General features: G+C 35.6%; 1 protein-coding gene across 1 annotated transcript in view; it reads right to left on the bottom strand.

Moving 5' to 3' along the window:
* Positions 1-16,181, bottom strand: part of Nbea (neurobeachin) — a 532,117-nt gene that overhangs the window by 433,360 nt on the left and 82,576 nt on the right. The window contains exons 2-8 of the mRNA XM_032898369.1: positions 13,979-14,210; positions 10,367-10,467; positions 10,036-10,131; positions 9,245-9,366; positions 8,288-8,414; positions 5,555-5,674; positions 3,319-3,465 (exon numbers count right to left, since the gene is read on the bottom strand). Coding sequence (XP_032754260.1) covers positions 3,319-3,465; positions 5,555-5,674; positions 8,288-8,414; positions 9,245-9,366; positions 10,036-10,131; positions 10,367-10,467; positions 13,979-14,210 — 945 coding nt within the window. The remainder of the gene's footprint in view (positions 1-3,318; positions 3,466-5,554; positions 5,675-8,287; positions 8,415-9,244; positions 9,367-10,035; positions 10,132-10,366; positions 10,468-13,978; positions 14,211-16,181) is intronic.

Raw genomic sequence — 16,181 nt, 5'->3', positions numbered from 1 at the left:
GGAAACGACAAACCTGTCTTTCCCACTTCTCCACAAAGGTCTTGTGCTTCTGTTCCCTTCTTCCTTCTCAGGCTTGCCACAGCCCACTTCACACAAACTACGGAAGCCCTTCTTACCATGTTCTTAAGCACAAGAGCACTAGAAGCATATGCACAGCGCCAAGGGGATGAACTCTGCGTGCACCTCTTCCCTGCTCATCCATCGCACTCCTCACACTCCGTCAGTTGGAGTTGGCACTTGGGAGCCGTGGATGTGCAGTGCCCCTAGGCAGCTGTCCGATCTCCTCCTGAAACTGGTCCAAGGGCTCAACCCTCTTTAAATTTATTTTAAGAGGAGTTACTGAGGTCTTCGATCTATAACACTCAAAATATTTTTACAAAACTACTTCAGATATACCTTTCTGTCCATTTCACTTATGGTTAACATGTTAGGTATTCCAACACACAGTAGATCCTGGATAACCAAAGCAAACTTAGAGAAAAAGAATAATGTTCATACCTATAGTAAGTTTTAACACAGAGTCACAGTAAGAAAAGTAACATGATTCTGTCCAAAATCTGATAGTCCAACTACTATGGAAAGCCATGTGAATGCTACTTAGCCAATGAAAAATAGATTTATCCTATGACCCAGCTATACCACTCCTGGGTATTTTCCCAGAGAACTCCAAGTCAGCAGAGCAGAGACATATTAAGATTATCAGTGTTCACTGTGGATCTCGCCACAATACCTAAGCAGGAATCCTACAAAAGGATAATGGATAAGAAAATGTGACACAGACACACAATGGAACGCCTTTATTTATTCCCAAACAACACAGGCTGTTGCCAAAACTTTAGGTTGCTCTTCTACAAACTAATATCAAGGCCCATTACTGAAGCCAATGCTTACCACACAACTCATTGAATGTGAAGGGGAACTGCTGCCGACATAGAGCTTTCAGCTCTGTGTTCTACCACCACTGGTGAAAGAAGGCACTTGGTATACTACCAAAAGATAAAGGTAAATGCCAGCACAACTACAAAACCACAGATCAACAGTGGTGTCCTGCCTGAAAGCTATGCTGGGGCATAATGGTGGCACAAAGCCTGTGGGTGTAACCAACCAATGTCTGATTTGACTTAAAGCCTGCTCTCTCCTACATAATCAATCATGCCTAACACTGCTTGGGGACTGAGAACCTGACACTAAATAGAACAGAGTCCTAGGGGAAAACCAAATACTAATCTTGTTCAAAAAAAGTAGCAATGACATTCTGCTATACTCATAGAGGAGGGCCTTGCTCAGCCACCATCAGAGAAATTTCCTTCTACAGAGGATGTAAAGAACTGTAGAGATAGCCAGACATTATGCACAGTGTGAGAAACCTTAGAACACTTAGTCCTGAATAGAACATCTCCACCAAATCCCTCCTCTCAGAGCTCAGGGAACCCTGCAGAAGAGGAAGGGGAAAGATTACAAGACCCAGAGGGGATTAGGACACCAAGAAAACAAGAGCCTCTCAATCAACACAATCAAATCTCCTATGAACTCAAAAAAACTGAGGCAGCATGAATAGTGCCTAACCACCAGATTCTTTGTGCTTTTTTATGGCTTCCAATTTAGTGGTTTTCTGGGATTCCTGAGTGTGGAAGCAAGTAGTTTTCTGGAACTTATGCCTTCTCTTGGGCTCTTTTCCTTGTTTGTTTGTCTTCTCCAAATCTGATGTTAACTTTTGCTTTGTCTAATATTATTTTCTTTGTATCTCTTAGAAGCCTGTTTGTTTTCTAATGTGAGAAAGGGAGTGGATCTGGAAGGGAGGGGAGGTGGGGAGGAACTGAGAAGAATAGAAGAACAGGAAACAGTATTCAGGATACATTACGTGAAAAAGGAATTTATTTTCAATAAAAGTGAGGTGAAGGAGGATTTGGTGTAAGAGGGAAAGTGGTTATACTAAAACCAGTTCATATCTAGACCTAGTGAAACAAATAAAACTAAATGGATATAAGACAGCAACATGTAATGACACTATGACACAAAACAGAAAGAGTGCTGTAAATATATTGGTTATTAAAATCACTGGGAACACAAAGATCTTTTAAAAGAGCAATTTTGTTATTTCCATATCTAAATTAAAAATAATAAAACAGAAATATGAATACCAAAAGGTTTTTAAAGATTATTTTAATATTTGGTGTTATTATTCCATAACAAACTTCTATTAATTTAAACATTAAACTTAAAAAGAGGGCAGCAATACTTTAAATTGCAGCATGTGCTTCTCAAGCATTATTAACTTTGATTTGTTTGATTGTTCCTTTGTTGTCTTTGGAGACACGGCGGTTTCTCTGTGTAGCCCAGGCTGTACTAGAGCTCACTCTGTAGACCATTCTTGCCTAGACCTCCGAGATCCACCTGCATCCCAAGCTCTGGGGAAAAAGGTGTGGGCCAACAATGCCCGGCTCAACTTTGATTTATACTGTACAATATCGTCTCACCTCCAAATACTCTGGAATTGTACAACTCCAAAAGCGATTTAAATAATCTACCCATACTTACCAAGTGTGCTCATTAAAAACTAATTCACAGGAGGCAATGCTGTATCTTGCCTAAAATGTATCTATTTCAAAGCAAAATAGAAATCAGAGTAATGTAAGTCAGCATCAGTGGTTTTGTGACATGAGCACCCTTATTGCCCCATTCTTTACCCACTGCAAGGGACAATTAAATGCAAATGCATAAAAGGAGTTACCTCAGTTGGAGACAGCTTTTAACACTGCTTCTTTTTCTAAATCTCTAAAACATAGCATTCCTTCCTATACGTCATTTTATGGAAGATTTATCTATCTGTGCATTTGTGTATGAGTACTCTCCTGCATGTACACCTGCATACCAGAAGAGGGCATCAGATACGAGTAGAGATGACTGCAAGACACTATCTGCTGAGAATTGAGCACAGGACCTTTGGAAGAACAGTCAGTGCTCTTAACAGCTGAACCCTGGACAAGTCATTTTAAATGATCATAATACAATGTACATATTTCAAAATCTGAGATTCCAAATGCCACTTTAATAAGCAATGTACTCAGAAAATTTTTTTCAGAATTGGTAACTAAAGGGGTGTCTTAAATATTAGAACACCATCCAAAAAATAAGAAGTTCATTGGAAAATAATAATTAAAAACGGAAGAGCAGATGAAAAGGAGCATCATAGTAAGTTTCAAAAAGTTGGGATGACAATTACCCACACTGAACAAAGATTCTCACTAAATACCATAGTGTGTAAGCAGATTATACAAGATCTTTGCAGAGAACTTACAATAATGTGGTCATTCCTACCTTATAACCAGGTCCTAATTGATGAACTGCAAATATCTGTGCTGGGTTAAGAGCTTCACTGAACACATACACAGCCCCAAGCTGGCCACAGAATACCCTATTGGCATCAGCAGTTTCTGAAGATCCAAGAAAGCACTTGTCATAGCTCTATTTTTAAAAGTCACAAAAAATAAGTTATTATTTGTAATGACATATTTAAAAATGTATTGCTTCATTAACAGAAATATTTAAGACACAAACAATAGTGAAAAATGCTATTTAAGGTATTTTTCAAATGTGTCAATAATAAAAGTAAATAAACAAGTTTTAGAGAAACAAAATCAGTTAAAATAGAAGTGAAGTACACGACCATCCATCATTCCCTCAGACTTGACCACTTAGTCCTTGTAGTACTAAGGACAAGGATTTTTTAACTGTTTATACTTGAATTTTGTAATTCGGAAACAAATTATAATTTGTTTACTAAAGCAAAGCTAATTTTAAATTGCTAATAATTCACAATTGATCAAATTTCATGAGGTTAAAGTAACTCAAAAGAATGACTTTGCCAAATCTTAACTATAAATCCTCAGGAGTAAATTTTTAAACTCGACTTCATTTCTCAACATGGATGAATATGCCACCCTCTGTTTCTGAACTAAATGAGCAATGATGAAGAAAGCCGTTTTGTTCTGAGTAGGAATTATAAAGAAGCAAGAATGATTCAATATCCCGAGAATATCATTCACCTACAAGATCTCCCACATCCTTTCAACACCAGCCATCGAAGCTAGAGACATTAAATACCATCACAGAGAATTTTAAATTTTTCCTCTTTTATCTTTTTAAATACTGTCTTTTCAGCTAATGTCAGTCAACAAAACTATGGGGTCTTCCTTTTTACATTAGTAGTAGACTGCATCCTCCCGCAATATCAGAGAAGAGACAAGAAGCATAATTTCATTTCTGTGCTCTCATTGCCTATGAATCTGCTGGGCTGTAAAGCAAGCTTGTCCACGAAGGCACAGACAGGAACTTTCTAGAGTTCTGGGTGCCCCATGCAGCTTCTGTGCACATTTGTATTTGATTTGTCTGTTGTTGTTCTGTCTTTTGAAAAAAATATTCATAATAAAAATCCAAGACTCTTAGCTTCCAGATCATATAAAAACAACATACTGCCACCTTGGCTGGGACAGGAGAGCTTGTCACCTACAGTTCTACAAACAACATACTGTCGCCTTGGCTGGGACAGGAGAGCTTGTCACCTACAGTTCTACAAACAGAGTGGAGACAGTGTAAAAAGTCCTATTCGTTTCAAAGAAAACAGAAAAAGAGACTATGTTATAATCTCTGCCATGAAAGAAATTAAAATTAAAGAAGATGCAGATAAGTATAAGTAGACTTAGTTGTTTGCTTTTCTTAAGGTGGTCATCATTATTATAAGCAGGTATGCTGGAAGGATACTATATCACTGGCCTTAGAGATACTTTAGGCACTATAAACTACATTTTGCTTTGGCCCTAAAATGCCAGGAGGAAGGAAAGGGAAAAGCCAAACTATAAAAATGCAAGCAACCATTCTTTAAATTTCAACTATATATCTTCTCTATCTCGAATCCAGTGTCACCCGCTCTAACACAGACACACAAAGTGAAAAGAGTATCTCGTTTACAATGACAGAGCATCCTGTATGTGATCTGCCTTCTGCTTTCAGAACCCTCTGATGTTATGGAATTTTCAGCACTGCAGCCAAATTGACAGCTTTTTGTTTTTGTTTTGATTTTTGAGACATGGTTTCTTTGTGTAGCTCTGACTGTCCTGAATCTCACTTTGTAGACCAGGCAGGTATTGAACTCAGATATCCACCTGCTTCTGCCTCCCTGATTGCTAAGATTAAAAGTGTGCACCACCACACACAGACAGATTGAGATTTTTACAATAATCTTGGGAGACTTTTTGTCCTGGGTCACACGGCAAGTCCAGATCTATGTTTGCATATGAGGCACTTACATGACTTGACCCCAGTATATCACATAACCACATTCTATTTTAACTTTACACATATCAAATCATATGTCTGAAACAGTCTGTATACTATAATAATTAAATATAAGTTATATAAATATAAGTTAACTTAAGAATTATAATGCAAACTAATAAAAACTCAAACAAAATTTTGGATGTTTCTACCAAATAGCCATTATTTATATTACAGTGAGAAACCATATTATAAAATGTATTTAAAAATTTAAACTTACATCATTTGTGTTAACATGCCAAGCCATGTCACCATAGGAAACCAGCTGACCATTAACATAGCAACGGATCTCACTGTTCCTCCATCGATTGTAGATGTGGACAATGCTGATCATGTACCACTGCAATACAACAACTGAGATGTCAAGGGTCATGCGCAGTCACTACTGTCTAGAATGCAGTGCAAGCCCTTGCACTTCCTACGAGATGTCTCGGCACTTTACACATCATGTCCCTTCCTCCCATTTCTTATGTCCCTGGTGGAAAAACAGCCCACGGAGTACCCACACCCCAACACTGGTATAGAGAAGTAACAGTGCCTGCTTATGAACACAACATTTGAAGACAATCACAGAAAAATCACTATGAGTGAATAAACTGCATATCAAACATTCAGAACTAATAGGAAATACTGAGTGAACAAGAAAGAATGTTTCAATGCAATTTTTTATACTCAGGTATTCATATATACTTTTTAGATTTACTGGATAAGTTACAGGATTAGCTAAATTTATTTCTCTGTCTCATGGAACCATCAAAATGTAATAGATGTAAGTGAGCTTCCACCACTTCACAGGACTCCAATGGGGACCTGATACTTTCAGTTAAAGGCAGTAACGGATCTGGAGGGTGCACATGCATAAAGACACTGATATATATACTGTGCCCTACATTCAGTTTGAGATCGAAGAAATTTATGTATAATAAAACTGTACAACAAAAATAAGAAAAATACATATACTGATACTAAATATTCCTGAGGTATTAAAGAGAATCAACGAGAAATAAGAAAACACAAGGTAATATTTACACAAATGTCACCAGGTGCTATAAGTGAGGTAAAATGCGAATGGTTACACTCACTCTGACGAGGTCAGTGGTGCACCTCTTAAGTAAGCAGTTCAGCTAGACAAACAAAGGCTTTAGTGCTGCATATCTTTTTAGGAAAGACCAGTAACCTATTTACCGAGGTAAACTTTCCCCTAATTGAAGCATAATAGCAAGTTAACTACCACATGTCCTGGAAAATTAAAGAAAGAAAGGATTTAAAATTATATTTTTCTATAACAATAAAGAGCAGTAAAGACAAATAATCATAATTTTCATTTTCAAGGTTTATTAAAATCTTTTCAGAAAAATGTTTTTAACCTGTTTCATTCCCTGGGCCCTACTCTTACAAGACTCTCTGTAATTACCATATTTAAAGTGTTAAAAACACAGGAATGCATTTTTTGTAAGCAAATAGGAAAAAGTAAATAAAATGAGAACAAACACATTAAACTTAGCTTTATGTGACCATAGGTTAAGAACCACTGATCTAGATTGATGAAACTTGTACCTTAAGAAAGCAAAAGACTTTATCCATTAAAGTTATATTTTTTGTTGTGGTTGTTTTGCCTGCATATGTGTCAGTGTGAAGGTGTCAGATCCCCTGGAACTGGAGTTAAAGACAGTTTTGAGTAGCCACATAAGTACTGGGAACTAAGCCCAGGTCCTCTGGAAGAATATCCAGTATTCTTAATCTCTGAGCCATCTCTCCCCAGCCTGTTTAAGTAATATTTTTATATAGCTACTCAAAATATTGGCAGTCTACTGAATTCAATACTGTGTCAGGCATCTGAGAAAATAAAAAATTAAATCCATCACAGATTTTAGCCTCAAAAAAATCACTAAACGGGCATATCCATGAATAATAATGATGTGAATAAAGTAATTACAAAGAGGCATTAATTACATCTGAAAACACCATGCATCCGGGAGGATGGGTAGCACAACTCCTTGATGCACTACTTGCCCACCACACATGGGTCTCTTTGGTTGGACTCCCGTGACGGAGGAAGAAAGCAAAGTTGGGAATGGGGGAGGATAGGGAGGGAACAACACAGAGATGTTGCAGAAACAGTCTGACAGGATGTGCTCTGAAGACTTAGATGAAGTAATCCATTCAGATCAGAAGGCACATAGATATATTTTCAATTTATTTTGTAGTTACTAAAAAGCAAACTATTAGCTTAAGCAAATGTATATATTCAAAAAGATAAGTCTAGCATTAGTGTATAAAATAGTTTAGAAAAGAAACAAAACATTCAAGATGAAGAGAAAACAATATGAAGTTGAACGGCAAATAATGAAATGTTAGAAGAAAACTGATGTATTTCACAGATCTAATTCTTAGGACTAGAAAATTAAGCAGAAGCAGCTGGAGAGCATGCCCAAATGATTAAGAGATGGCAGGTCTCTAAACCAGAGGTCTTCAGCACACGTGTGGATGTGGACCTGGAGAGACAAAGCTCAGGATTTCAGATTCTGAGACTTGGGAGTGTGAACATCTCACAGTTGGGGAAAAGCCAAGGAACAGAACACTGACAAGTAAGAGTAGAAGAAATTATGAAACTGAATAAAAATCCCCAGTAAGATTAAGTGGCAAAAAAGTGAGAAGTTTCCCGTTCTGTCCCTCATCTGTCACATTCCTAGTTCCTACAGGCCTCCTCCATGTACTTCCAGGAAGAATGGCACAAATTATGTCAGACTGAGAGAATCAACAAGTGTGACAAAACAACACAAGCGGTCAAAAGTCATGGCACAGAAGTCAGACGTGAAGATAAGAATTTAGAGAAAGGCACTGAAAGTCAGGAGAAGGTGAAAGAATATTGCAGAAGTCATGCTGCACAGTGCTGGGAAATGGTGAATGGTGACTAACATGATTTCCAAGGGAAGCAGCTACTCTGCCCTACCTTGCGAGGCTGGAAATCATACTTTACACAGTGCTGGAAACCTTTTCCTTTGGACTTCAGAGATGTGACTATCAAACAGTTGCCAACAAAATGAGCAGAGTAGCCAACTCCTTTGCTAGTACGAAAACTGTATTAATAAAAGAATATAAAAACTCTGGTTAAAAGAAATATATTAACACCTACTAAAACCTTATATAAGCTTAATTCTCTGTATAGTCATAGGTAACACATTGGCCAAATACAAGCTAAAACATAATGTTTACAATAAAAAAAGTAAGGAATTAAACTTAAGTAAGACATAGTAGGCTATGAAAACTCTTTATATTTAAATGTAAAATACAACAGACATTAAACAAATTAATGATCAAAATGTCTCCTGGTCAGACTGCATATGAAGGACCATCTCCACTTTGCCCATTCAAAATTCATTTCAACATAGTTCATGTTATCAATAACAACTTGGTTTCCAAGTTTACCATACTTATCAAAAAGATCTTACCAAAAAGAGCTGATTTTTATAATAGTGCGATTGATCATATCCATCTATTTATCTATCATATATATGTTATATGTGTATATATGTATATATACATGTATATATATATATGTATATGAACATGACTATTAAACAGCCTTATATGGTTACAATTTCTTACATGGCTATTGTTATTTTACCCCTGTGTGAATTATACTTATAAAAATAAAAGCAAAGTAGACAAACTCTAGAGGAAATTGCTGTCTTATCTCCTACATTAGAATGAGCAACCTTATTTTCCCTCTAACAGACTTATCTTTCCTTCTTATGTTATAAGTAGAAGTAAAAATAAAAACATGAATATACTACCCTCGAATCATTAAATAAATAAATATTAGCTATATGAACTTTAGAGTACAGTGTATACTTTTAAACTTCAAATACATAAACACCAAAGAACTATACTTTAGCATATTACTTACCAATACAGATAAGGTTTGTCCTTATCAACATTAATGTTATTTAATGGATCCATACGAAACCAAGTGTTGAGGGTGAAACCATTCTGATAAGGCCACTTTGCAATAGGAGGCAACGCAATTGCCTACAAGACAATACAAACGGTAAATTACCAGTTACATGAAATACAAAATCACTATGGTCAAATTTCCCTCCCCCTAAAAACCAACTACAGAAAGAAACTCTTACTGCATTTCAAGAATTTCTACAGGCTGTTTTTGAAACATATAATGGGCCAAGCACCATGTCTACCTTGCTCATCACGCTCCAGATTGTTCACCAGCCCTCCCTTCTAATTCCCACAACACAGACACACGGGAATGATAAACATGCCGCAGAACTGTCCCATTCTAATGTCTTACGCGAGTTTTTAGTAAGACTTCATTTTCTTGATAGAGCTTGAATAGTTATAGCTAAGAAAACCTGTCCTGGAAAGTATTACTGGAGTCAGACAAAAAGGTATACATCACTGCGAGGCCAAACATAATGAATAAACAGGACATAGTGATGCACAGCCAGCATCAGGAAAGCTGAGGTAGGAGAACGGTGAGGTACAGGTCAGCCAGGGCTACATAGCACGATTGTCTCCAAACCCCTCTCCACCAACAGCAGCAGCAAAAGAATCAAAGATCATAGCATATGGTTTTAGTGTTTGATTCCTAAGGCAATCTAGAGAAGACAACCTACTGGAATACCAAGTAAACTCAGATAAAAGAGAGATAAGTAAATATAAATACATATAGTTAAAGCTTACCGCAGCACTACACCCAGGGAAATTGAAAAATGTATCAGGACCATGTCTTTGTGGCATCTGATTAAGAACTGACAATAATTTTACTGCATGCCTTGGCTGAAAAAAAGATAGTTATTATACAAAGTTAGCAATAATAGCAAATATGCCACTTTTAATCAATGTACTGTTTGATAACTAGTAAAAAAAATTACATTTAAATGATTTACTAAATGGCTTAAGAAGGAAATAGTTATCATTAGCAATTCAAATATATGGTTATCCAGTGACAATGTGTTGAACATTAAGTATTAATGGGCTGGTATTGAGGACTATTCCCTCTAACCCAGCTTACCCAGATTCCACTTTCTCCTCGAAGCATGCTGAATAAAAGCTTCAGCTCCTTGACAGTGATGCTGTAGCTTGCGAGGACTCCCAGCATATCCACTAGAAGATCTACAGAGGAGAGGACAGTCACGCTCTACTCTAGGCATGAACTCGCCTGTCAAGCATTATATTTTTAAAGGTGTGTGAAGTCACTACATGCTACTTCTACTTACAAATATAATATACTCAGTGTCTTCCTTAATGCCTATACTGATTCATAATGCAAACAGAGTTCATTACATGTAGAAAAAGGGAAAAAATATTCAGGTACCAAGACAGCATTGCACACTGGTTAATTTCAAATGAAACCCCGCAGTTGACCAATGAAATTTGACAGTGAAACATTTAGTTCTTGGGTGATTTACGATTTTGTACATTTATTGCATCCACAATGGGATACTATTCCAAGTGCTATGTATGTACTACTATCAGAAAACCTCAAAATCAGCCTGAGTTTTTAAATACTATCATCATCTCCTTTTAAAGTAGGATAAACTGTGGACCAAATAACTTAGTCACTTCCCAAAAATACAACCACAGCAAAGAGTAGAGTCAGTATTCAAACCCGTGCAGCATGAATGGTTCCAGAACTCTCACTGCCAATAACTAATCTAAAAATGGGTCAAATTTAAACATTTAAACATTTAAACATTTAAGTATTAAACATAGCTACTGATATTCATTATGCTAATGTGAATGTGTTTATGAATGTGTACTGCATATAATTCACCAAGAAGAAAAAATAACCTTGTCTAATAACTTTTCTACACATGATTAATATTCCTCTCAATATTCTTTGTAACAAATTAAACAACTAAATATTTATATATCTTTTCAGATTCTAAAGTACTTATATCATATGCAAGTTAATATAAATACCTACACATTCTTACAAATATATATATTTATACACATCTATATATTAAAACTAATCACCACTTAGTGTAAGAGGATAGGTTAGAGTAGACAGAAATGATTAACTATCACCTGACCACCAATTAATATGAGTGTAGAATGGGAGGACAGAAATGGTTAATTTTTGTTGTCAGATTGATACTGTTAACCAGAGATTATTGACTAGAATGTGAAAAATTAAAATGTTTATGTATTCTAAAATTCAGTATGGTTACCACAAACAATAACTAATTCATTATATTTTACTTATTAGCCCAATGAGTAAGCAACCTCAATGGTAAAGATTTTGACAAGTGTGTAATACATTTTTGAGAGATCTTTAAATGAAACAAAATGTTTCATTATTAAAATAAAACTCTTAATACCTAAAGTTAAGCTGCTTCTTAAGAGACAACTCTATATAAAAATCAAAAATGTTGATTAAAAGCCAGAATCTTATAGTTCAAATAGCTATCACTGAAGGTTTCTTAAATAGTTACATAATAATATTTTGTAAAAAGAATCAACTTTGTATTTACAATGATCTTGGTAATTGGTACAAAATTTGTATCAAGTTACTCTTAAATTTTCAAGTATATAAAGACTGAATTATAATTTGCAGATGACCCATAAGCAGTTCAATTTAATTTTATTATTGCAGATAATTCTTCCAACAGAATTTTTAAAGAGAAAAAAATTACCAATGTCATAAAAATGTTAGCAATTTATTATAAATATTTAACCACATTTTAGTGATAAAATTATTACCTTTAGAATACCTCTATGTATTTAACATATTAGAGCACTCAAAGATGGAATTTCACAGTATGCTGGTACTCATTCACACTTTCAGTTAAGTATGCAACCTCTCTATTATAAGTAGCTAAGCAGCCTTTCTTTTCAGAACATTCATTCCCTTTTCTCATACCCTCAGCTACAAAGTCCTTTGGGAAAGAAGTGCTACTGAGAAGAAAAGATGAGAAAATTAAAGAACTTCACAAATGACAGAAAAACTTAGCCCGCCATCACTGCTGCCTTCTCTCAGGAACTACTTACTATAAACCACTATGCATATTCTGGGCACTCCTCTAAAACTATTTTGTAAAGCAGTAGGTAGTTTATTTAAGAAAAACAAGCAACAAACAAAAAGCATGTCTTTTCCAACAAAAAGGATTCAAAGATCATATGATATCCTATACAATATGTACTCCCATACTAATGGTACACACATACAAATATTCATACACTTATATAAGCTCCTATAAAATAACTCTAAACATTGAAATTAATGCAAGTTTAATCTCATTTGTAATCATGTTAATTATCATTCATCCAAAACCATGCTCACTACAAAGACAAGCCACTTTGGAAGCAACCAGACATGATCACAAAGTAGTAAAGAAATAAAATTTTAAAAATTTAATGTAAATTTAAAATCTATTCTTGTTAACCCCACTGTTCATTTCCTTCTTTGTTGATATTTTACTCTGAAATTTTTAAAATTAAAGTCTTTGCATAAAATCATTAAAGAATTCTCTAAGTTCTGACTATTTATAAACAGTAGATATAATATTGTACAGTCAAATTAGCACTTCGATAATTATGGAAATATTTTTATGACAGAATAAATTTAGACTACACATCTATTTGTCAAGAAGAAAAGACAATTTTTAAACTGCACTTATTTTCTAGAAATAACTGCTATTCTGGGAGCATTAGCCAAAACACTTCTACTGAAACATCTCTAACCACCTCTCTAACCCTGCCAGTAGATAAAAGTTGGTACTAACAAATCCAAGATTTCAAGATTATTATTTCAAAGAATTCTCAATGAGCCAAAAACTAACACTTTATATACATTTTACATTCTATTCCACAATGTATGTTATATTGGTTTGAATGAGACTGGCCCTCTTAGGCTCACATATTTGAACATTTGGTCTTTAGTTGGTGAAATGGATTAGGAGGCATGGCCTTGCAGGAGAAGGTGTGTCAGTTGGGGAGAACTTTGAGATTTCAAAGGGAAGGGGCCAGGAGTGTGCCTCTCTCTGCCTCTTACTTGAAAATAAAGATGACAGCTCCCATTGTTCCTGCTGTATCCTTGTGCTCTCCCAGCATGGACTCTAACCTTCTGTAACTGTAAGTCCAATTAAACACTTTTTTTTTGCATAATCGGCCTCAGTTGCAGTGTCTTATCACAACAATACAAGCTCTGAGAATATGAAGGCCAAAAATTATGAAGGTAAAAATAGGTACTTTGAAAAGGTATGCCCTGCTGATTCTTTAGGACTCAAGTGCAGCGTGGGGAGGCTTGGAGCTAGACGGACGTGGCAAATGGCTCTGAACTACATATTGTAATATTTCAAATGTGCTGTAGTTCAGTTATAGGTAACATAAAAGATAACGTTTGCTTCTGATAATGTTCTACTGTACTTACTCCATAGTACTAAGGATTTTCTAAAACTGGGAGTGGGTGGGTGGTAATCCAGTAATTGTGTTTGTACAACACAATTTTTTTCTCTTCTCATCTACACATTTACATTAACATAAAAGAATATTTGTCATATATTCCTATTGATTTATTTAAATCAAGGCAATTTCCACAAATGTGTTTTCATGTAGAGTATGAAGACGTGCGCAAACCTCCCTAGCCGTCTAACGCCCTCGTTCACCAGGCCATGCGTACCTGCTATCATGTCATCTACCGCACTCATTTTCAGCAACACCTGCTCAATCAGCCCCACTTCCGTGCTGGTCTGTAAATTCCGCACACTCTTCCGTAGGATGGCTGTGAACATGCTCCATATTTCTGCTTGGCATGTTACATCACAGTGCTCCAAAAGCTCTGTCATGCATGTTATGCTCTCAGCATCCTGGATAATAAAGTTCATCTCCAAATCAAATTCCCCACCAACCAGCTGAAAGTAAACAGGAAAAAAAAAGTAAGCAGAATTGACATGGGAGGCCATTTCCAACACCAACACAGAATATCATACAGTCGAGTATCAAGAAAGCATGGACTCTAATCATTTTCTAAGTCATTTTCATAAAGCAAATTTTGGTCAAATTTAAGTGTTACAGATAAAAGAAATGAAAGAGGTCTAGTTTTTACAAAGGTGGAAGGAAAACAGTCTAGAGAAACACACTATAGGAGATAATAATGGGGGTGGGGAGGGCAATCAGGACAAATTGCATTTTAAAAATCTCAGAAGAGATACAGTAGTCTAAGGATAAATATTAGGACAAAATCCACTTTCATTTTTATCTTACTGAACTTGTAGAGGAAAAAGAGACAGTTTGGTTCAATTTCCACATGGAAAATGAAGAAATATGAAACTGATGCAAGAACAACTTACAATAAGTGTTAAAACATTAAAAGAATGATTTGTACAGAGAAATATGTAAGGCCTTATAATCTTCTAAACCATAAAATTAAAAAGGGGAGAAGTAGATTTACTGTCAACATTATGACTTGCGGGAAATAATTCAAAATTTACTACTGTTTCAATCAACAAGCTACTATGAAAACCATTACCAGCCCCACTAAATGCATAGCAACAGATGACCACAAAGAGAATAAAATATTATGGCGTACTTATTCTCTGTTGATCAAATCACATGAATAATTAGCATGATGTTTGATTAAGAATAGCCCCCATAGGCTCATATATTTGCGTGCTTGGGCAGTAGTACTATTTGAAAGGATTAGGAGACGTGGCCTTGTCTGGTCTCAGTTGGAAAGAATATACTTAGTCCTGATGAGACTTGATAAGCCAAGGTGGATTGGTACCCAGGGGAAGTCTCCTCTTGAGAAGTAGGGGAAGGGGGCTGGAGGGTGTGACTGGAAGAAGAGGAAGGGGGCTGTGATTGGGATGGAAAGTGAATTAATTAATTAATTAATTAATCAATTAATTGGAGAAAAAAAAAAAAAAGCCCAAGCCAGGACCAGTGGTTCTGTCCTCCTGCTGCCTGTGGTCCGGATGTAGAACTTTCAAGTTCCTTCTCTAGCTCCATGTCTGCCTCCATGCTGTCACACTCCTTGCCATGACAACAATGGACTAAACTTCTCAAACTGTAAGCCAGCCCCAACTAAAGATTTACATTATAAGAATTACTGTGGTCATGATGTCTTTTCACAGCAATAAAACACTAAGACAATTACATTCAGCTAGAAACATTATTCTTACTGTACAGTAAAAAAATAAATATCCTTTTAGTTTACAGAATGAAAGATTTATAAAAAATAACTACTTCGGTTAGTGATATATTTGATATATACTTGGTATATTTGAAAATATTCATTCATTTGTTCATTCAATAAGCACTTTTTGTGATACCTATTTTTAGAACTATTATATTGGTGGACAAGAAAAAGTTCACAAACTAACAAGGGTAAATTCCAGGAAGAGGTGTGTACATGTATACAGTATATCTTATTCAAACCAGTAAGCCCATAAAACACTAAACACTAATATATATATATATATATGCATAAAAATATATAAAGCATAAAGGCTGGTTTAAAATAAGGGTAACTGTAAAGTGAAAGCCAAGGGAATCAAATTGGGAACAGATAGGAAGTAACACTAGAGAAACACACTTCCTACAACTGGAGCATTCCCAATCTAAACACACAGTATTAACAAGGCAAATGATCTTAGCACCACTGCCTCACCTAGCATGGCATCAGTACTACTTAACTGCTTTATGTCTTCTAAAAGTCTATCATCATATTTACTTCAGTGAAAAAGAATCTGAGGTACAAAGTTAAAAACTTGAAGACTGTCATGGGATTGGGGCTCCAAGATCCAAGAAGACCACGTATATGAGAGTTTATATAAAAAATAAAATATCATTTCGGGAATATCTAAGTAATATAAAATTAAACA

This window comes from Rattus rattus, chromosome 3 (assembly GCF_011064425.1).
Source record: "Rattus rattus isolate New Zealand chromosome 3, Rrattus_CSIRO_v1, whole genome shotgun sequence".
NCBI classification, from domain to species: domain Eukaryota; kingdom Metazoa; phylum Chordata; class Mammalia; order Rodentia; family Muridae; genus Rattus; species Rattus rattus.
Note: the sequence above shows the minus strand (reverse complement) of the source record. Positions and strands in the feature narration are given on the sequence as shown.